Source organism: Manis javanica, chromosome 9, assembly GCF_040802235.1.
Source record: "Manis javanica isolate MJ-LG chromosome 9, MJ_LKY, whole genome shotgun sequence".
NCBI classification, from domain to species: Eukaryota; Metazoa; Chordata; class Mammalia; order Pholidota; family Manidae; genus Manis; species Manis javanica.
The window spans coordinates 113,172,859-113,196,100 of NC_133164.1; the positions used below are offsets into that span (position 1 = coordinate 113,172,859).

At 32.3% G+C, this 23,242-nt stretch overlaps 1 protein-coding gene across 10 annotated transcripts in view; it reads left to right on the forward strand.

Moving 5' to 3' along the window:
- The window catches only part of RELCH (RAB11 binding and LisH domain, coiled-coil and HEAT repeat containing), a 114,308-nt gene that overhangs the window by 31,935 nt on the left and 59,131 nt on the right, over positions 1 to 23,242 (forward strand). For 6 of the 10 annotated variants that reach the window (XR_001851773.3, XM_073213164.1, XM_017651058.3 and 3 more), the window contains exons 3-11: positions 2,739 to 2,810; positions 2,922 to 2,977; positions 3,082 to 3,195; positions 9,523 to 9,726; positions 9,828 to 9,919; positions 10,557 to 10,838; positions 13,551 to 13,626; positions 14,586 to 14,681; positions 14,829 to 14,852. Coding sequence is in view for 9 of the 10 variants with exons in the window: in XM_073213164.1 (XP_073069265.1) it covers positions 2,739 to 2,810; positions 2,922 to 2,977; positions 3,082 to 3,195; positions 9,523 to 9,726; positions 9,828 to 9,919; positions 10,557 to 10,838; positions 13,551 to 13,626; positions 14,586 to 14,681; positions 14,829 to 14,852 (1,016 nt within the window). In the remaining variant the exon portion in view is untranslated. The remainder of the gene's footprint in view (positions 1 to 2,738; positions 2,811 to 2,921; positions 2,978 to 3,081; positions 3,196 to 9,522; positions 9,727 to 9,827; positions 9,920 to 10,556; positions 10,839 to 13,550; positions 13,627 to 14,585; positions 14,682 to 14,828; positions 14,853 to 23,242) is intronic. The other 4 variants (XM_017651060.3, XM_017651061.3, XM_017651062.3 and 1 more) reach the window with 3 other exon arrangements.

A 23,242-nucleotide genomic window follows, 5' to 3' on the forward strand; every position in this document is an offset into this window, starting at 1 on the left:
TTTTGAGTTTCATATCAAAATTAATTAAGACTAGCAAATATTTCAAGATAATATTAGTGATATATTGACTTTAAGCAACAAAGGGATGATTATTTTTTTTTCTGCTTTGAAATTTAACACTTCACCTTTGGTGTCTCCACATAGTTAATTTGTACATGTCTCAAATCATGAGAGCATGATCTTTAAGCCGTCAAATAACCTCTGATATAATACCAGTTACTATATCAACTGGTTGGGAGATAACTTGTTTTAGCTCATCTAGAATTGCTTATAGTGATGTCATGAATTATTTTGATAATATGCAGTATTAGAATTTACCTACATCTTTGCAGTTACTGCTTTAGTACCGATAAAATTGCATTCCGTAGGGATGGGCAATTAGAGGGGTGGGAGCATGGAGTGGGTGTGTTTGTAGTTGATTCCAGCAGTGATTTGAAAAACATACACATCCTCATTCATTTATGAAGAATTACAACATTTGAAAAATACTTGGTGGTTACTTGCTGCAATGTATATCTTTACATTGTAGGAGAAGTAATTTTGAGCTTAAATCCAGTGTTATTTTAATAAAGAAGAGACTAATTCACATATATATGTAAATAATAGCTGTTCAGACCTTTCTTGTAAAACTTTGTCACAGAAACTGAAATTACTTGATCGTACTGTGCCTTTATAGAGAAGTGCTGTAGTTTCAAAGATATGCCTTTGTCTTATAAAGTCTACATTGTGTATTAAGAAACATGCAGCAGAGTGAATTCATTTTGATAAGCACTGTTTTCAAAGCATTGGTAACTTTTAATGACATTTGACAATGTATATGTACAGGCGCATAAAAATACAAATTCTTGCCGTCTGACATGGTTTTTTCTGGCTTTCTGTGCCTTTATCATGCAGTGTTTTGCTTTTGGTCACCTAAACTTTCACCAGTTGAGTTTGAGTTTTTCAGTTTGTGTTTTAACCAGTGTTTTTTTCCTTCTTCTTTTTTCTTCAATATTTCTATCATTCTGGTGCAGGGCATTTCTGATCTGCAATTGTTCTGTAGTACATCTTAGTAAATTGTGATACTGAAAACATCATATATATATATATATATATATATATATATATATATATATATATACACACACACACACGCATATATATATATATATATATATATAGTAATTACCTATAGTCTTGAAATTAAAAAAAAAAGGAAGTCTATTCTGTACTCACCTTACACACTGTATGTGTGCAGTCTGACTTTAAACACAAGCTCTAAGAATTTCCAGAAGTGTAAGTTTTAGGGATAATGTTTTAACTTTGTTGCACAGAAATGTTTGCAGATCAGCATTGCTGACTACCAAAAGAAGAAATAGTAGCATACATGTCATCTGATTTTAGTTGTGCTTCCATGTTGCTGCAGTGAAATTCTGTGCATCAAAATAACTGGCCTACATGTACTAGATATGATTCAGTTGCATCTTCAGTTTTTAGTGAAAAATTTGCAAACTGAGTGAACCTAATTTTTCCATGTATTTTTATACCTTTGTTGTCTCTGATAACAGCTCATTTGCCAGCCATCTTTTTTCTGTTTATTAGTCAATCAGGAAAAATTATGTTGTTAGATTTTTTAATTTGCTAGTTTTTATGCAGAGCTATTTAAATACTACAATTTCTTAATATCTGGTTGTGACAAAGATCACTTCATGTTCCCAGAGCTTTACTTCATTAGAATGGCTTTTTTTTTTTCCATAGCATTATTGATATATTTTTAAAGAAAATTCCCAGTTTAAGACATATATAGTTAAATCTTCTCATGGTGAAAATCTTAAAGGGCTTATTAAAATGTTTTCTCAGTATTCATGTTCATTAGAGTCTGTGGTAATAGGAGAAATCTTTGAGTTTTGTTAGTACTTAACGTGAACAAATATCTATTTGAAGTTATTAGAACTTTGAAATTCTACTTAATTTATTTAGTATCCTTAAATAACTACACTTTTAGAATTTTACACAATCATTTGCTTTAGAATGATCTTAATTATAAATTGAAAGACAAACTATTTTTACCCTTTGGCTTGAGAAGGAACCTAAAATAAAACCTTAGAAACTTTTTAAAAACATGTTCAACATATCTATGCTTTTTTATACAAAGCATATGCTTATTTGTAGAAAAACTTATAGGCATCTCAACATTTATTAAATATTTAAACCATATTCTTTCAACATCTTAATGAAAGGATGTATTCATTAATGTTTTTATATTTTGTTTTATAACATTCTAGTTAATGAATTTTTAAAAACCTTTTTTTCTAATCCTAAAGTTTTCTTTAATTATATTTGCCTGGATTTCACCTCATTTTTATCTTTTCCTGTAAAATTATGGCACTGTAAACATTCCATTGCATTTTCTTACCTAGACTGAGTGAAGCTGAAGTACCCAGATTACTAATATTTTTATTAACTTCAATGAGAGTATGTCACAGATTTTATTTTTAAATAGAGCTTTTCCTTGTCAGACAGCTAGAACATTTGCTTAGTAGTCCCCTGAATTCTAAAACTATGGAAAACATTCACCAGTTTGCTTGCAAATCAACTCTGCTGCATGCGTTCACAAGTTTCATAAAGATTGCATGCTTTCTGTTTTCAATACAAATTGTATTTTTTTTTCATACCCATCCTTGCTTTTTATTTTTTTATTTTTGTTTCCCTTTTCTTGGTTGGATGCCTGTGTGTGTTTATTCCAAATCCCTGTCCAGTCCTGGAGTTTGAACTACGGAAAGCCAAGGAGACCATTCAGGCCCTCCGAGCCAACCTGACAAAGGCTGCAGGTGGTGTACATAAAACTTTTTTGAGACTTTTTCTACTTTGACAATGTAGAAGTAGCTGAGATATTTCCAAATATAAAACAGTAAAATATTATTTGTATTTTCTTCCACCAGAACATGAAGTTCCTTTACAGGAACGGAAAAATTACAAATCAAGTCCTGAAATTCAGGTGGGTGAAAATAGATCTAAAAGTATCTTCCACATAAAATGGTAGCATGAATATTGAAGGAGGAAAACTTACAGTATTATATCTGTCCTTTATTTTGCCTCCAGGAGCCAATCAAACCTCTTGAAAAGAGAGCTCTAAACTTCCTAGTCAATGAGTTTTTGTTGAAGAATAACTACAAGCTTACATCAATAACCTTTTCAGATGAAAATGATGACCAGGTACAATTACTTTTTTTAAACAATTATTCATTTCCTTTTCATCTTATAATGTACTTATTTTCTCTTTTTGGTTTCATTAATTTTTTTGACCTTACTCTTATAATAAAATTCTCTAAGACTGTTTACCAAATACAACATTTCCTTGCCTACCCAGTCTAGTATTCTGTTGGCTTACAGATTTCTTCTTTCTTCATGAAGACTTCTCATTCTTTCCAGGTAGCTTTTATGATTCCCCAGTAACTGTATAATCTACTAATATTTGCATGTATTTATAAAATACGCTTTTTTGTTTACTTCAAAACATCTACAAGGTAGTGCACATTGATATATACTTACGAATCAGTTTAAAATCCTCCTCAATCACACAAATAAGATAATAGATAACAGCAATTAAGAGAGAATATTTTGAAGGAAAATGTAAGTTGTGTTTCTCTGAATAGGAGCCAATTTTAGAACCTTTTTATTTTCCTGATAAAATCTTGCAAGGAAAGACATAATGGCTTGTTTTGGTGTTATCTCCCAACTTTGGAAGATTTTGACTTCTTAGTGCTAATGGATCCATGAATCTTGCACCTTAGGAAAGTACCACAGATTTTATTATGTGGAAGTCAGTAGACCATCATTTGTAAATCAGGTATATTCCATTGGTCCATAAATATTGTGGGGATTGTTTAGCAAAAATAGAGATTCTGTAAGGGAAATAGCAGTTCAGTTACTCCCTCAGTTGTTAATATACTTGACAAAAACTAATGTGATAAAATACCTATTTTTTGTTAAATGGTAGTTTTACTGAACTATTTGCAAAAGACATTAAACTTACATTTACTAACATTAATATTACATTATACTATGATTATAATTTAACTTAATTACTTTATGATTAACCTAAATCACAAATTTAGGCAAATGATCAACTAAACAATAAATAGAAAAGTGCTGAATATGTGAGAAACATTGAGAGGCCAAAGGAAGAAAAGAAGAACAAAGAATAGATGGACACATAGAGAACAGTAACAAGACGGTAGATTTAAAACCCAGCCGTAGCACTACTCACTTTAAATTGTAAATGATCTAGATTTCCCAATTAAAAGGCAAAAATTACCAGAGATTTCAAGCTGACTTTCTCAATAATTGATTGAGCAAGGTAATAGAAAAACAGTTAGAATAGAGAACATTTATGCTATGCTATCAAACAACTTGACATAAGTAAAATTTATAAAACACTCCATCCTTCAATAGTGGAATACATATTTTCAAATACATATGGGTCATAAACCATATTATGGGCAATAAAGCAAGTATTAATACTTAAGAGGATTTGTAATATGAGGTATGTTCTCTGATCACAGTATAATTATATTATCAATCAGTAACAAGATTATATAAAAGACCTTAAATATTTGTGAACAAATATTTCCAAATAACACATAAGGAATCAAAAAGGATAGATAAAGATGAAAGCAAAGTATATAAAAATTTGTAAGATATAGCTAAATTAATACTTGGAGGAGAATTAATAGCACTGAAAGTTTGTAATAGAAAAGAAGAAACATTTCAAATCAGTGAAATCTGCTTCTACCTGAAGAAACTAGAAAAACTAAATGAAACCTAAAGTTACCAGAAGAAAGGAAAAAATAAAGATGAGAGTATAAATCAAATGATACAGGCAACAGAAAACAGTGGAGAAAAATCCATAAAACAAACTTTTTTTTTAGATCAATAAAATTGATAAACCTCTGTGGCCTGACTGATTAGGAAAAAGAGAAAAGAAGCATTTTACCAAATCTGGAATAAGCTAGGTTACATCACTATAGGTTTTACTTACATTAGAAAAATAAAAAGGGAATGTTATGAACAACTTTACAAGAAAGAAGACAACTGTTAAAGCTTATTCAAGAAGAAATAGATTTGAAAACTTTTTATTAAAGAAATTGAATTTGTACTTATAAACCTTTCCACAAAAAAAATTCCAAGTCTAGGTCGCTTCACTTGTGAATTTTACCAAACATTTAGGAAGAAATAATACCACTTATCCATAAACTTCTAGAAATTCAAGAGAAAAGGAATGCTTTCAAAGTCATTCTGTGAGACTGGATAATTCTGATACTAAAACCAGATGAAAATATGCAAGCAAAGAAAATTACAAGCTTATTTCCCTCATAAACATAGATGTAGAAATTCTACATAACATTTAACTATACTGGAACCAACTGTATGTAAAAAAGCTAAAACATCATGACCAAATGGTTTATCTGGAATGCAAGGTTGACTGGAAATCAGTCACTATATTTCACCATATTAAGAAACTGAAAGAGAAAAAAAAAATCATATGACTCTCTCAGACGATGCAGAAAAAACATTTTCAAACATCTATTCCCCATAAAAATTATAAAGAAACTAGGAATACGGAGGAATTTCTTCAGCCTCATAAAAGATGTTATGGAAAGACCTATTACTATTATCACACTTAGTGGTGAAAGGTAAAGAACGAAGCAGGGATATCTGCTCCCACTACATCTTCTTGAACATTGTACTGAAAACTCTAGCCAATACAAGGCAAGAGAAAGAAAAAAAATTGGAAAGGAAAAAATAAAACTGCCTTTATTCAGTGCTAACACGATTATGTATACAGAAAATCCTATGAATTGTCCAAAAAGATGCTAAAACTAATAAGCAATTAATTTTAGCAAGCTTTTAGGATACAAAATCAGAGTACAAAAATTAGTTGTATTTCTGTATAATAGCAGCAATTAGAAATTGAAATTTTCTATTTAAAATATAGAATTTTATTTTAAGAATACCATTTACAAATAGGAAATACTTAGGGATAAATCTGATAATGGCTTGTACACTGAAAACTATTGTAAATATGCTAAGAAAAATAAAGACATAAATGAGGAGGTATGGTATGCTCATAGGTTGTTAACATTCAGTATTGTCAAAGTTCAGTTTCCTTCAAATTTATTTGTATTTTCAGTATAACCCCAGTCAAAATTTCATCAGTATTTTTGTAGAGATTAATTAATCCTAAAATTCATATAGAAAGATTTCTTAGAAAAATTATATATAAGAATTTAGTATAGCCAAAACAACTTTAATAAAGATCAACGTTAGGGGGCTTAAGCAACCTTAATTTAAGAAATTGTAGTGAAGACAGTGTCTTATGGCATAAAGATGAGCAAATAGATCAGTGAAACATAATAGTCATGAGATTAAGTGACACACAAATGATCTTATGATTTCTGACAAAATGCAAAGTAAATTCCATGCAGAAAGTATAGTCTTTTTACAGCTGGTGCTAGAACAGTTTAATATATGCCCCCCAAAATGAAGTTCAAACCATACTTCACTGTATACAAAAATGGACAGCAGATTTAAACACATGCTTCAACAAAGAACATATATGGGTGTCAAAAAAGCACATGATAAAGATGTTTAGGATCTGTCATTAGGAAAATACAAATTGAACCACAATGAGATACTACAGACACACTTAGTAGAATGTCTAGGACTATACCAAATCTTGACAAGGATGTGGAACAACTGGAAGTCTCATTGCTGGTGGGAATGCAAAATGGTACAGTCACTTTGGAACGCATTTGGAACACGTTTTGGCAGTTTCTTTTAAGAGTTAAATATTCACCACCTGTATGAACTGGTCATTGCATTCCTGAGTATTATCATCCAAGAGAAATGAAAACATGTCCATACAAAGACTCCTGCACAATGTTCATAGCAGCTTTGTTATGATAGTTACAATCTGAGAAACAACCCAAATGTCAAAAGTAGGTGATTGGATCAAAAATTTTGGTGTACCCTTACAGTGGAATACAACTCAGCAATAAAAAGGAATAAACAACTAACAGATAAAACAGCGTAAATCAATATGAAAATAATCTGAGTGAAAGAAATCAGAGTACTTAGTGTATGACTCCATTTATGTAAAATTCTAAGAGATCTAAACTAGTATGCAATGACAGAAAATATCAGTTTTTGCCTAGGAACAGGACAGGTGTGAAGAATAAGAAAGAAGGATTACCAAGGGGCCCAAGACAACCTTTGGGAGTGAACAAGTTCATTGTCTTCATTGGTGATTTATTCAGAGGTGACTACATATGTCAAAACTTGGAAAGTTGTACATTTCTAATGAGCTTGTGGATTTATTTAAGTTAAGCAGTTTTATTGTATGTTAATTATACCTCAGAAATTGAAATTATACCTCAGTAAAGCTGTTTTTTAAGAAAGGCAGTGGAAATGCTCACCAATAACCTGTTCTTTAACCATTAAGCAACATTCAATGCTAATATCATCTGACCTATAAGCAGTGCTATCTATCTAAAGCCTTCTCCTCTCATGTTCTCCCACTGGCCAGAATTTATGACTTTTCACCCTATTTTATTTTCCATCATATACCGCTATTTTATCCTCCCACAGTACTTATCATTACCTGAAATGATCTCTTTGTCTCCCTATAGTTGATAAGTGCCTCGAGGCTAAAAGAATCTTTTCTTGACCTCTGTATCTGCATGTATAGTAATCACTCAATAGATATTGATAGTTTTCTCATATTTTTATCTGCCAACAATTGTTACCATACTTCTCTTTGCTTCCCTCCTGCCAGTTCTATTTTTGACTGATTTATTTCCCATCCTTTCTATTGTGTTATTTGAAAGTTTTATGTAATCATAAATAAACTTACTGTGTTTTCAACTTGTCCTCAGAGTGTTTTTTTTTTACCTTAAGTAAAACTTGGCTCTTCGCTGAGGACCTTGTTTCCTCTATTTTCCAAGTAGAAGATGGCCCATCTCACAATCAGACCAGAAGCTCCCTAGCTCCCAGCAACATTGCTCTATGCTCCGTTACAGGAAATGCCATACTCCACTGCACACTCTGGATCTTGTCACTGTCTTACTCCCACTACATCTGTTTTTTTCACCATATTAATATCTCCGCTTTCCCCTGTGTCAGTCATCTCTCCTGCCTTCTGCTGTTAACTCCTTCCTTATCTACTCTAAATTTATAGGCACTCTCAACTTTCATTTTAGGTTAACTTTCTGTCTGTTTCTCCAACATTATCTTTCATTACAGTCATTCCAAACAGAAGGGCTTATATCAGGTTCTCTCAGAGCTTTGGTTCCCAAGGAGTGCATAGACATCACCTATCAGAAACTTTTCCTTACCCCCTCCACCTCAAGATAGAAATTCACTCCTCTGAATTCCTGACAGTTCTTCAATCATAACACCTATTATGCTCTAGATTCTGCCAATTTTTTATGTCCCTTCTCTTTAACTGTGGAAGCCCCTGAATGGTGACAATATTTTATTCCTGCTTCTAAGCACAGGGGAGATATCTAACAAATATTGGGTGAATATAGATGAATAAATGGGCATTTGAATAATATGTGTAATGGTCATTTAACAATTTTATTAAAAGCTTGAATTTGTTTAGTTCTTCTTGCAGGCCAACCACTGTGTTAACGGCCTTAATGTACCTTTTATGTTCTCCTTACAAAAACCCTAAGAGGTTAGTATTAAACCTATTTTGTAGATGACATGTTTGAGTTTCAAAGTAATTTATAGTGGTAGTAAGTGGAGACAGATACGAATTTCATACTCGGGTCTGCTTTTCACCAAAGCCCCCACTTTTAATACCTGCTTCAGATTTAACACTCAGTTTTCCCATGGAATGCTTGAGGTGCTTAATTGTATTAAATTAAATTCAAAAAATTATTTCATATACAACAAATGAAAGAACAGCTATTTGGATTCTGAAAATTGCCAGAATAATATTAGTAATAAAAATTAGATTGCAATAGCTACACTAAGAATAAATTGTTGCTTACCCACCAGAGATTATACTAAATAGATGTGTTGGATTAATAAAGAAGGAAGAATAAAGTTAATACCATCAGTTAGTTTACTTATAAATAATAGGTGCAACTTATGAAATAAGACCTTCTTGATAAATATGTTCTATGATTTCATGCAAATATTTAAGCATGTTTTATAACCTTGAAAGTTAACACAAGCTTTAAAGTTGAGCTTACATTTGTAAGAGATTTAATAAAAATATTGTATGTGTAACATCTTGACATCTGAGTGTTAAACCTGTTTAGAATATTAGGAAACTTAAAGGAATAATGTTGGGCAGTGGAAGATAGAAGTTTAATGATGTTAACTCACTTGAAACACACTTTAACATTACAACAAAATTATGATTTTGTTAGGTTTTCAAGATACTAGCAATAAGGAATAAAATGAATCTCAAAAATGCAGGATAAAACTGCCTCATAGAGTTTTATATGTATATATTTTTCTGTCTTTTAGGATTTTGAACTATGGGATGATGTAGGATTAAACATTCCAAAACCTCCAGATTTATTACAGCTCTACCGGGATTTTGGAAATCATCAGGTATCTGGGAAAGATCTTGTGGATGTGGCCAGTGGAGTGGAAGAAAATGAATTAGAGGCTCTTACCCCAGTCTTAGGCAGTCTTCCTCCAACTCTTGAAGTATCTCAGACTGTAGAGGTGAGAGAGAATAACTAACTACTCAAGTCCACAAAAACTACTTAAACTATATAAAAGCATACTATGAGATCTTGAGTTTATTTTTCTCATTTTGATTTTAGAACTCCTTGCTAATACAGAAGTTAGAAGATAAAATTAGTTTGTTAAATAGTGAGAAATGGTCTTTGATGGAACAAATCAGAAGACTTGAAAGGTTAGTACTTAATCATTATTTCTAAAAATAATTATTTCTTAAAGTTTTTAAAGGAGTTAGCAGGTTATATACATATATAAAATAATACTTCAATGGTAAGACACAATTTTTCATATTTTAATGCTTTTGAAAGCCTTATAATTGCTTTATATTTTAATAGGCCCTTTTCCTCAAAAAAGTTATGAAGTCAGTATAGTAATCATACAGTCATTTAAGCCTTAGAACCAAGGAATAAGTTTTTTTTACTTCCGAGTAGTACCAATATATTAATAAAATAATTCCTTCACATTAGTGTTCAACATATTTCCCATTGATTATTTCATTTAATTCTTAAAATAATCCTGTGGATTAGATGGAAGTAAGGCCATTTTTTTACAAAGGAAGAAAAGAAAGTTAAGTGTTAATCCAAAGCAGTTAAAATTTAAGACTATTTTTATGCTTCATTGGTAAGTTTGTAGCTATACTTATAGGTATGTGAAGCATCAGTGTATATGGTACAGAAAAGATTAATCAGTTGCCAAGCCATTTTCTATTACTATGTTACGCTTTTAAAGCAGTAAACCCACTGTGAGGTTTATGCTTTTACCAAAGTTTTAAAAAATATGTGTTCTCTGATAATTTCTCTTTCTTTCTACAGTGAAATGGACTTCCTCAAAAATGAACAGTTTGCTCTCCCAGTAGTTTGTGACTCTGTTCAACCTTCTTTGGATCACAAAGACTCTGAAGACAGTGAACAGAATCCAGTTATAAATAGTTCAGACAAGGAAAAAAACAAGAATATCATTTCAAAATCAGATGAAGCTGATTCCACTATTCATAAAGAGAATTTCCCAAATTCTTTCTCTAGGAAAGAAAAAGAAGGAATGCCATCTTCCTCTCCATCAAATAAAAACACCATCCATTTTGATAAACCCAATAGGTTAGTATGCATTCTAAATTTTGAGATGCATCTTTCAACTATTTAGTACATTGTCAAATTGGAAGAGTTTCGGTTCTTATTTTGCAAATCAGATGTCTGAATTTTTATGTTTGGCATGAAGTTAACACATAGCAAAGTACATGTCACAGAAAGACCTATTGCAAAGTAATTACTAAGTTCTATTATATTAAAGAGGAGTAAAATATAAATGGGGTAGGTTCTATCTTAGCCAAGTACTTAAAACCCATAAATAATATGTATGTTCTGTGTTCTGTAAACACATTTACCCACTGCTTTTTACCTTTCTCTATCCTTCAGTCATTATCAGTCAGTAGAAGGTTTTGGTACTGCATGGTTGCCTCTGGGAAAGAAGGAAACACTTTTTACTCCTAGTCCATTTTCTAGTGCCTGTTAACATTACTAATGTATCATTAATGCTCTTAATTCGTTTATTCAGGTTTTTTGCATCACAGTGATTGAAAATCATGGTCCCTGCCCTTCACAGTCTTGTTTTCTAGCAGGCAAGGCAAAATCTAATTAAAATCTTTTTAAAATTACAATGTGAGAAAATGAGAAAGGAATGTTTACTGAGCTCTTTTTATGTGTGAGGCACAGCTATAAATGCTTTATATATACACTAATTTAATCTTCACAAATATCCTGTGGTACATTCTAAGCCACACAGTCAAGCTTTCTCCTCCAGTTCAACAATTATTATACCCAGTGTTGCAGAATAATAGGAAAGCATGACTAATTTGCTTTTAGTATTCATTACTAGTGAAAAATATTTGACTTTTTTTTTTTTAAGCAAAGCTTGCCACTCATGAGCCACAATTTCTTGTGTATCTACCAGGTGTATTTTTAGGTATTAGGGAGATTACATAGTTGAAATGGACATGGCCCAATCCTCAAAGTGCACTTAATTCTAATATGGATAAGTTATGGTTATAAAAATATGTTGTAATACTCAACAGTAATGGCATTTGATGTATTTCTTCATGTTTAGTAATATTTCCATGTATTTCTAACAATCCAAAACCACTCTCCAGAGGAACATGCTTAAGTTTGTTCAACCAATTTTTTTTAGCTCTTAAGTCTGTGCCAGGCAGAGTTAACAAGGAATATAATGGTAAGCAAAGCATGGTAATCCCACAGTCACAAACCTTAACAGTGTGAGAGAGACTGACAAGCAATTATAATAAACATATGAAGAATAGTGATGTAAGTTCACCTTGCTTTAGGAACAAACAGTGGGCACCTAACCTGGAAAACAGAGCAGGAAAAGTTTCAGGGAAGAAGTTGAGCTAACCTGAGACCTGAAGACAAAGCAGAAGCTAACCAGGCAGAGGTGCGAGGAAGGGTTCCCATTAAGGGAGAACAGCATGCGCAAGAGCACACTACATTTGGGGGACTAGGAATAGTTTAGTAATATTTAGGCAAGGTATGCTGTTGAGAAGAATGGCAGGAGATGAAGTTGTAAAAATAAGCAAAGACTAAGTCATAAAAGCCATGTTAACTCATTTTAAAGAGTTGGGACATGATAATATCTAATTTTTAGAGAGAGTCCTCTAGGGTGGAGATAAAATGGAAAGTAGCAAGACTGGAGGAAAGGAGACCAATAGGGTATCTGTTGGAAGAATCCTATTAAGAAATGATTGAGGCCTGTCCTATATTGGAAGGAAGTAGATAGATTTGCAAGATAGAAGGTAAAAATAATCTTGAATTTGGGGTTAAAAGAAGGGGAAGGATAAAGGTTGATTTGTTGTTTCTGGTTTGGGCAGTTTGACAGATTATGGCCCCCTCCATTGAAAGAATATGGAAGGGGATCATAAATGAGCAAACAGGCTCAAGCTTTGGCACACTGCTCTAACTGTGATCATAGAGATTACCAAGTGACACTTTGTTGTGTATACTAAATAATGTCTATTACCTAGCTTTCTGTGCTAGCCCCTTATGTTGTAGTTTGAGCACAGAAAGAACAACTCATAGTCATAATTTTATGAATACTAATACATAGAGACCAGTGTTGTTTTAGAAATATTTTAACCTTTATTTTAAATATAAATAGGCAAATATTATTTTATTTTATTTTATTTTGATATTATTAATGTACAATTACATGAGCAACATTATGGTTACTAGACTCCCTCTATTATCAAGTCCCCACCACATACCCCATTACTAAGCAAATATTTTTAATTACAAAAAATATTTCTATAAAAACAACATGACTGTTGAACTTCATTTATCTTAAATTTTTATTTCTTTTATGTGGGTTTCTACCATTAAGGTGTATCATTATCATTGTATAAATCTGCAAAACTTTGATTCCTCTTAGCAACATACCAGGTAAACCTTCTTTCCAGAACCATGTAGAATTGGGGAAGAAAAAGTCCTCATTAAGGATTTTCTAAGAACTTTCAGTAGTCACTGATATGCTATCCCACTTCAAGTTTGATTCGCTAACAGGTACAGGCCATTCATTCACATAACATCTGATTATTTTAAGATCAGCAGTTACTGCTGATTTTTCTGCCTGTGTAATTCTCCAGTGAAGTGTCCTTTAAGTCACTGGTGGCTGAGCAATCCAGGTAATATTTGTGGGTCAGAATTAATGCAGAAATAGGAGTTATAACATGCAACTTACTTTCTCTCACTGCCAATGGTAACTGTTTGATATTGTCTCCTTTTCATCCAATATTTTCTTCTTAGGAAATTGTCTCCTGCTTTCCACCAAGCACTGCTCTCTTTTTGTCGAATGTCAGCAGATAGCCGTTTAGGATCAGAGGTAAGTTTTACCTCTGCAGATTTCTTAAAGCATTTGTCTTTTCTTCTTAATATCTCATCCAAAAACAGCTGTGATAAATCTATTTCAAATACAAATCTATCATTTAAAATAATGCTCTAAAATAGTTCCTAAATTTTTAAACTTTTAAGGAATATTGTTGATTATTTCTATTCCTTGGATTAAAGCTTTCTTTAGTATTAAAGTGACCTTTTTCAGTCTAATTTTTGTTACATTTACTGACATGGCTATATTCTTTTTGGTGTAATTCAGAAAACCAAATATAAGTGTACATATCGTTTATGTTTCAGTTATTTTTAGGTTACTCCATTATTTTTATTTCATTAGGAGTAGCTGTGTGATTGCTGAGCTTGTTAGCTTTCAGGTTAATTTTCCTTAAATGCTTTCTAATTGTTGCAGGCTCATCTTGAGGTTTTTTTTCCCCTTTCCTATCTTTACCCAGTCTAGCTGTTTTGTAATTGATTACACCTTTGTTCTGCAGTATCATTGAGACTATGAAAGAGAGAATGGTTTAGATGCAATTCTGATAATCCTCACTGTAAGACTGGGTCAGCCTCCTTGGGCCTTCCTTACATACAGCTCCATTATATAAACTCTGGCCATTGGCGAAGATTGTAGCTTTGTGGGCATCTTTTTAAGAACAAAAGAAAAACCATTGAAGTTGCCCAATCCTGTGTTACCCCTACTTGTCCCCAGAACTGAAGCCTAGCAGGCCTTCTTGCCTTCACTCTTCCTTCTTATAGGTGTCTTAAATCCGTTTCTGGCCTACAAAAATGTTTATCCTGTTTGGGAACACAGTTGTTGTCCTTATCATCCTCATCGTTAGTTGTTATTTTGGGTGTGTGGAAGAGAGGTGGCAGTGTCTACAGCATGGACTTCTAAGTACCAGCATGTACAGAAGTTTTCCACTGTCATCATTTATTAATTCTTTGGTTTTCTAGGTGTCTCGGATTGCAGACAGTGAGAAAAGTGTTATGTTAATGCTGGGACGCTGCCTGCCACACATTGTTCCTAATGTACTGTTGGCAAAGAGAGAGGTGAGACACAGAAGTAGTTTTACCCCAATCACCTCATCATGTTGTCCATTTTTTGTCATTTTAAAGTTTAGTGTTATATTTTTATTTTGTTGAAGTCTATTACTTGCAATCATATTCTTACTTTTGTGCATGCATCTCTGCTCCTAGAGAATGGTTTTACATCTTTGTCAGGTGAGTTCGGTAAAACTGCATGGTATTCATGTTTTTACAATTCTGCTTAAGCATCATTACCTTCTGCAACACTAACTATTACTGTAGGTCCATTTATGTACCATGAATACTGTCCATTTTTTACATTACAGTTAACTGATTTTTCTCTGCTTCTGATATGATATGCTTGATATATTACAGAAATAGCTTCTCATTGTATTGAAAATTAACAGGGACTAATAATGTAACTCTTTTCTTAAATGTACTTATAGTTAATTATTATAAATGTTAGTTTTCTTATATTTGGCAACAATTATATTTGATGATAGGATAGTTATAATATTAATTACAATAACTTTTGAAAGCACCTTTTTGTTTTTCTTGTTGCTAACCTGTTATTAACAAATGCTTTATATATCCAAAATACAGTAGCAAATATATATATTTTAGTGCACATAGCCTATGTTTATGAGCCATAAATACTGTAGAAAGTTTTCTTAATATTCTTCCAATAAAAAATTAATGAAATGTTATGTATAACCTCATCTAAATGACAGAAGTGATTATTTGCAAATGAGTTTATTTGAATTACTCAATTTATGAAGTCAATTTCCAGTTAACAAAATTTTTTATAAAAAATGGGTTAAGAATATTTCAGAATGTATCATCTAAGTTTCTTCAGTTATTACTATTTACCACTGATTTCAATCACAAATCATGGGACCTACAGTATGATAGGTACACAGTGCATTGGCAAAACTTGTATAAAGCTTATCCTTAATTATCCATTTAGCCCAAGAAATTTGTACTGATCCTCAAGAAAACTTAGATGAAGAGCTTTAAAATATTTTATACCTACAGGTATTTTTAATTTAAAAGGTATAAAAATGATTATTTTCTTACTGATGGTTTTAACTTACCTAATATTTAAAAATAGTTGTGAGATACTAAGTGTGGAAAATTTTCTGTCTTGAAGGATCAGTGTCCAATTTCATGTTGTTTTGCAGTTCTGCCTGGCAGAATGGTGTTTGAGCTTCTTTTCCTTTTTCAGCTTGTAACATAATCCATGCAATGCATTAATGTTTGCATCCCTTTAACTATTGTTCCTTAATACAATCCTTTCAAATATCACAGAAACCTAATTGTTATGAATACAGTTTAAGCTTTTTTAATTTTTCCTATTTTTATCATAAGACAATCTACCTAAAATATGATTGTGCTGCATGAAGTATTTATAAATTTGAATCAACAGTAATCAGATATATTATATATATATATAATAAATATATATATATATAAACACAGAAACATATATATATATATAGATAGATATACACACATATTTCATTTGGGTATGATGTATATACTGTTCTGGCTGATATTAAGTTGTTTATATTTAAAATTTAAATACTTAAAATTTTATGAAGAATTGATCATTTATCTTAGTTTATTTAATTATCTGTACCTTATTCTATTTTATCAGAAAATTTACCATTTATAGTATATACTGAAGTTGTATTCCCTCAAAATTAAATTGGTAAATAATGAAATATATCTTAATTTGGTTTGAAACCAATCCCAGGGCATAAAAGGACAAAATTTTTATTTCATCCTGATACTGGATTACTTTTATTTAATATTTCATCTTAGTTCCTTAAATCTGTATTTTTAAAAGATCTTGTTATTGAAGGATTAATTTTTTATTTCTTAAGTTTTATGTATTCTCTTATGAATATAAGCCCTTCTTGGTATGTAAATACAATTAAAATGTCCTTTAATAAACTGACTGATCATAGTAATATCCTAGCTGATTAAATAAATAAAGACTAGAAATAGGATTTAAGGTTTTGATTAAGTAATATGTTCATGTGGTTAAACAACTTTTAAATACAAACATGAAAAGATACACAAGAAAAACATTTTCCCCTGTCCATGAGCCACTATCCCACATACAATAGATATTACCAGCTTCTAATGTACTCTTTCAGGTCCTTTGCCCATTTTTTTAATTGCATTGTTCATCTTTGTTTTTGAGTTGTAAGAGTTCTTAACAATTCTGTATATTAAACCCCTATCTCATATATGTTTTGCAAATATTTTCTCCCATCCTGTAGATTGTCTTTTCACATTCTTGATAATATCCTTTGATGGACAGATGTTTTTCATTTTTATGAAGTCTAATTTATCTACTTTTTTCTTTTGTTGAGTTTTTAGTGTCAAATCTAAGAATCCATTGTCAAATCGGAGGTCAGGAAGATTTATCCCTGTCTTTTCTTCTAATAGTTCAATAGCTTTAGCTCTTGTAGGTCATTGGTCCATCTTGACTTAACATTTTGTATATAGAGTGAGGCAGGGGTCCAACTTTATTCTTCTCATGTGGTTATCCAATTGTCCTAGCACCATTTATGGAAGAGAAAATTGCTTCCCCATTGAATGGTCCTGGCATCTTTGTCAGAAATCAGTTGTTTGTAGGTGTTTGGATTTATTTCTGCATTCTCAGTTCTGTTCCATTGGTCTTTATGTTTATGGTTAGGCCTGTGCATACTATTTTGGTTACTGTAGCTTTGTAGTAAGTTTTGAAGTTGGGAAGTATGAGTCCTCCAATTAATTTTGTTTTTTACTTTTTCAGTATTGTTTAGCCATTCAGTTACATACCAGTTTGATACTCAGTTTTCATTTCTGCATTAAGGTCATTGGAATTTTGCTAGGGAATTACATTCAACCTGTAGATTAATCTTCTAATTCATGAAGATGAGATTCTTTCCATTTACTTATATCTTTAATTTCTTTCAGGAATGTTTTGTAGGTTTCATCTTTCACTTCATTGTTTAAATTTATTCCTAGATATTTTATTCTTTTGGATGCTATTGTAAATGAAAATTTTTCCATAATTTCCTTTTCAGATTGTTCATTGCTAGTATATAGAAACAACTGGTATTTGTGTATTGATCTTGTATGTGGATTTTATGAGATTTTCTATTGTATATAGTATCATGTTATCTACAAATAGAGGTTTCCAATTTGGATAGCTTTTATTTCTTTTTCTTGCCTAATTGCTCTGGTTAGGACTTCTGTACAATGTTGAATAGCAGTGTTTTGGGAAAACATATCCTTCTCTTGTTCCTGATCTTAGAGGGAAAGCTTTCAGTCTTTGACCTTTGAGTATGCTAGCTGTGGGCTTTTCATAAATGCCCTTTGTTATATGAAGAGAGTTCTCTTCTACTTCTAGTTTTCTGAGAGTTTTTATCATGAAAGTGTGTTAATTTTGTCAAATGCTTTTTCAGCATCAATTGAGATAATTTTTTCCCCTTCATTTTATTGATGTATAATACATCGATTTTTTTTTGTATGTTGAACCACCTTTACATTCCTGGGATAAATCCCACTTGGTCATGATGCATAATGCTTTTAGTGTGTGGTTGGATTCGGTGTCAGTTATTATATTGTTCATTTTTGTGTCTACATTTATATGAGATACCGGTCTATAGTTCTTTTGTGGTGCTTTGTCTGGTTTTGGTATCAAGCTAATGCTGGTGACATAGAATATATTAGGAATTCTTACTCTTCTTTTTTTGCAAGAATTTGAGTAGGAACAGCATTAGTTCTTCTTGAAGTATATTTTAGAGTTTACCAGTGAAGCCATCTGATCCTGGAACTTTTCTTTATTGAGAAGTTTTTTATTAGGGATTTAATATCCTTGCTTTCTATAAATCTGTTGAGATGTTCTGTTTCTTCTTGAGTCAGTTTTGGCAATTTATGTGATTGTGGGAATTAGTTCCTTTCATTTTGATTCCCTGATGTGTTGGTGAAACCCTTATTTATGGTAGTCACTTAAAATCCCTTCAATATTTGTAAGATTGATACTACTGTCCCTTCCATTTCTGATTCTAGTTATTTGAATCTTTTCTTTTTTTCTTAGTCTAGCTAATTCATTTTATTGATTCCCTGTTGTTTCTCTTGTCTATATTTCATTTATTTCTGCTCTAATCTTTATTATTTTCTCCCATCTGCTGGCCTGGGTTTAGTTTGCTGTATACCTAATTCCTTAATGTATAAAGCAAGATGGTTGACATGGGATCTTGCTTCTTTTTTAATGTAAGAATTTAAAACTGTAAATGTTGCTCTGAGTACTGCTCTTGCTGCATTATGTAAGTTTTGGTATGTTGTGTTTTTCATTTTCATTCATCTTAAAGTATTTCCTAATTTCCTTAGTGATTTTTTTGACACATTGGTTCTTTAAGAGAATGTTGTTTAATATCCACAAATTTATGACTGTTTCCTTATGTTACTGATTTTTAATATCATTCCATTGTGGTGGTTGGAGAAAACAATTTGTATGACTTTAATCTCTTAAATTTATTGGAAATTGTCTGAGTCCTAACATATGGCCTATCCTTGAGAATGTTCCATGTGCATTTGAAAAACGTGTATTCTGCTGTTGTCAGGTGGAGTTCTGTATATGTCTGGTAGGCCTAATTGTTTATAGTATTCAAGGCCTCTCTTGATCTCCTGTCTAGATGTTTTTATCCATTATTGAAGCTAAGGTTTTTAAGTCTCCAACTATTATTGTGGAACTATATTATATTATCTCAGAGATGTTTTGTGCATGTATAAGCAAATTCAAATATATCATCTTTTTTCCTTGACTTATACCAATGATACCATACTGTATGCACTGTTTTCCACTTTGCTTTTGTTCCATGTGACCTTTTTTTTTTGTATCTTCCTATGTCAGTACATGGAGAACTTTCTTATTCTTAAGGCTGTATAATATCTAGTCTTTTAATAATTTTTAAACATGTCTTAAATTAGTGTTTCTCAAACTTTGTTGACTACACTCTCAGTAAAAAAGACATTTTACCTAATGTGCCAGTATATAATGACATATATGTAATTTAAAAATTTATAAATTAAGTCTTACCTTAAGTAATTGTAAAAAGTTAAAATAGGAAACAATATCAAATACAATTTCATAAATATTTTAAACAGTAAAGAATAGTAAAAAAAAATGTTCTTCATGACCCATTCAATTGATTTCATAGGGATTTTAGAGGGATTAACATAGAGGTTAATTTAAACTGCCTAACAAATTAAACTACTTTTTATAAAAAAGGAAAGCATAGTGAATATAGATAGTAGTGTTTCTTGTTTTTATCACAACCTTCAAGTCATAATTACATCATACACTATTTCAAATCTAAGATGCCATTGATTATAACAGTTATGTACCTTTAAGAAAGAATTACAGTTAAATTATGGCATTGTATCTCCATTGTAAGGTGCATCCCAATTTCAGAGGTGATAAAAAGTGAAAAAACTTTCCCTCCTATGTTCTATGAAGTAATGATAATCTCTCTTTTACAAACTTGTTTTTAAAAAAACTTCCTTGCCTATTCATTTGGTGAGAAAAATATTCAATGATGAACTGACATTCTGTATGTGGCTTATGTAATAGTTCTCTTTAATGGGTTGGTGGAGGAACTTGAATCTTTCAAAACAAATTATAAATATATTTTTCATTTGATACACATATGGTTGACCCTTAACACAGTTTTGAACTGCACAGGTACACTTTTTTAGATTCTTTTCAATAAATATATTGGAAAATTTTTTTGAGATTTGCAACAATTTGAAACAACTTGAAGATGAACTGGATAGCCTAGAAATGTCAAAAAAATTAAGAAAAAGCTATGTCATGAATACATACAATATATATATAATAGTCTATTTTATCATTTACTCCTATATAAAACCAACAGTAAACTATTAGAGTTAATTTTTAGGGAAGTCACAAGTTATACATGGATTTCCAACTGCATAGGGAGTCAGGACTCCTAGCCCCAGCATTGTTCAAAGGGTCTGCTTATGTAATAAATAGGCTAAAATAATTGATTTTTCACAATCTCTGCTTGAAATTCATTTGAAGCAAAAATTCTGTAATTTAAAAACGATTTAATAAATGATTGCTTCTCAAATAATTTTTAATAATACATCTAAAGTTAACTTTCATTTTCAATATGTGCCAAAGAAATATATGCCATAAGCTTGCTAAGTTGGAAAAGCAGAGAAGGAATCTAAGCCTGAAATGGGAGTAGGGCAAATGGAAATAGGGAATGAGTCCAAGCTTTCTCTTTGGGATGTTAAATGTTAGATTGGTGATAGTTGCATTACTCTGAATATATTAAGAACCACTAAGTGTACACTTGAATTGGATGAATTTCATGATATATAAAATATAGCTAAAGCTGTAGAAAAAAAAGCAAAGGCTAGAACCAAGTCTTTTAAAGTTTTAAAAGGAATATGTCTCAAGACCTGTTCATCTTCTGAGAAACCAAACTGATTTATGTTGCCATTCATGTTTGCATCATAGTAAATTTTTTAACTTATGAGTAGTAATAACCCACATAATTATAACTGTATGAGAGTGCCAGGAAGGAAAAAGTTTTCCTTCTACCCACTTAGGCTCTTTGGCTGGTCTAATAATCAAATTAGCATAGGCAGATTAACAGGAGAAAAACAAATTTAATTATGTATATACAGGGGCCCTGTAAGAATATGAGATCCACGGACACGCTAGGGGTTTGAGTGTTATCGGCTGTCTTGAGCTAGGAATGGAATAGGATCTGGGGCTTCAAAAGGGAGGAGGAGATTCACAAGACAGTGAAAAGAGCAGATGTTTGGCTATTAGGTGCTTATCATGTAACAGATTTTTTTATTTCTTAGTAATAGTTCTCTTTCTGTGCCAGATCCTATCTAAGTTCTTTTAGGTAGTTTAAGGAAGAGGTAAAAGTTTTTCTTGAGTCTGCTGGATCTTCATTGCCTTCAGTTCAAAATAGTCCACATACCAAAGTGGCACATTTGGAGAGATATGTTCCGACCCTCTTCAAGTTATACAGTAGTATACTAATTAAATACAGTAAAGTAGGTAAACTTGGTCCATCATTTTTGCCTATTTATTGCATTTTAATTTGGGAAGTAAATCACAAGATCCTTCCTTAGCAGTATCAGAGTTATAAAGTTCTGTAGTCTGGCAGCTGCGCCTGGGGAGGTTTCTCCCTGTGCTGTAGATGAAACCTCAGCCCAGATGGGGGAGGGTCCTTGACTCTGAATGAGAAAGAATTCTCCAGCAGGGTGGATGAGTGTAGGTAAGGAAGGAATTCATTAAATGTGAGAGTAGCCGGGAATGGCAGTAGCTGAGCGGGCTGTAGAGAGCAAGGAAGAGCAGAGGGAGGAAGGGGAAGCTCATTGAACTCCTGCTCAACGTAGGGCAGATCCCTTACCAACTCCTGAAGCCAGGGTCACCTGGTGTCCAGGGCCTGCTTGAATCTGCATGGCACAGGAACTAAGCCCCTACCACCCCAGTATTTGGGGGAGCCACAGAGCACTGGATGGAGTGAGATCAGGTTCTGATAACTTCCCAAAGGCAAAGAAAGGAGATTTTCAGGCAGACTACTAAAGAGCACGATCATGCAGCTTCAGTCCTGTCTGGATTACCGGGGAACAGGATTTGCACGTCCAAATCAGAGCTCTCAGTAGCCCATCCCTACTTATCTGGAGTAGAATAGAGAGTGAAGACTTGTGCTTAAGTCTGGAAAATAGAATGAAATAGCAAAGTAACAAAGATGCTTATTACTGGAAGAGCCAGAGACAAGACAGTAAACTGAGCAGTGAGAAGGCTTTATTTAAGGCAAAAAGTACACACTTGAAGAAAGGGGAGTGTGGGCAATCTTAGAAAGGAGGTACACTTACGGGCTTAAAATTCTGTCTTTTAAGGCTTTCAAGAATGGGGCAAAGGGCAGAGACCAGGGGGTGGGGTGTAGGCTTAACATGTGGTCTCATGATGTCTCTCTGGTGAGAGACTTTATGTCACCATCCATAGTCTGTCCTCTAGATCTGTAAGATAAATTTAACACAAATAATTTCTTGGTCCTGTTCTCCAAGGTAGTGATTACCCTCAAGCAGTGGGGACATATCATCTAGGACTACTCCTGTCTTAAGACAGGGTTGGTGATTGGCCTATTGCCATAAAATATTAGACTCACCTTCTAATTACCTGGTTTTTAAAATGGAACTTTAGCCTTAAGATGGAATCTCTCCTGTTCTTACTGTACTGTTTATATCTAGGCATTTTCATCATAGGCATGAAAAATTAATCATGATGCCTGTCCCATGTCACGCCCTACCTCAGTTTCAACTAGGCTTCCTAAAGTTTGGGCTCCAGAAATTATACACAGTATAGTTGACTTCCAATCAACAGGTTCTGGTATAAATCCAGAAGAAAATAATAAGCCTGCTATTAGTAATAGTAACTAATACCATACTAGCATCAGATGTTAATAATTTTAAGAATAGATATTTTAGCAGTTCTTGAAGTATAGAACTTTTCCAGAGGTGAGTAATCTTGTTTTTTC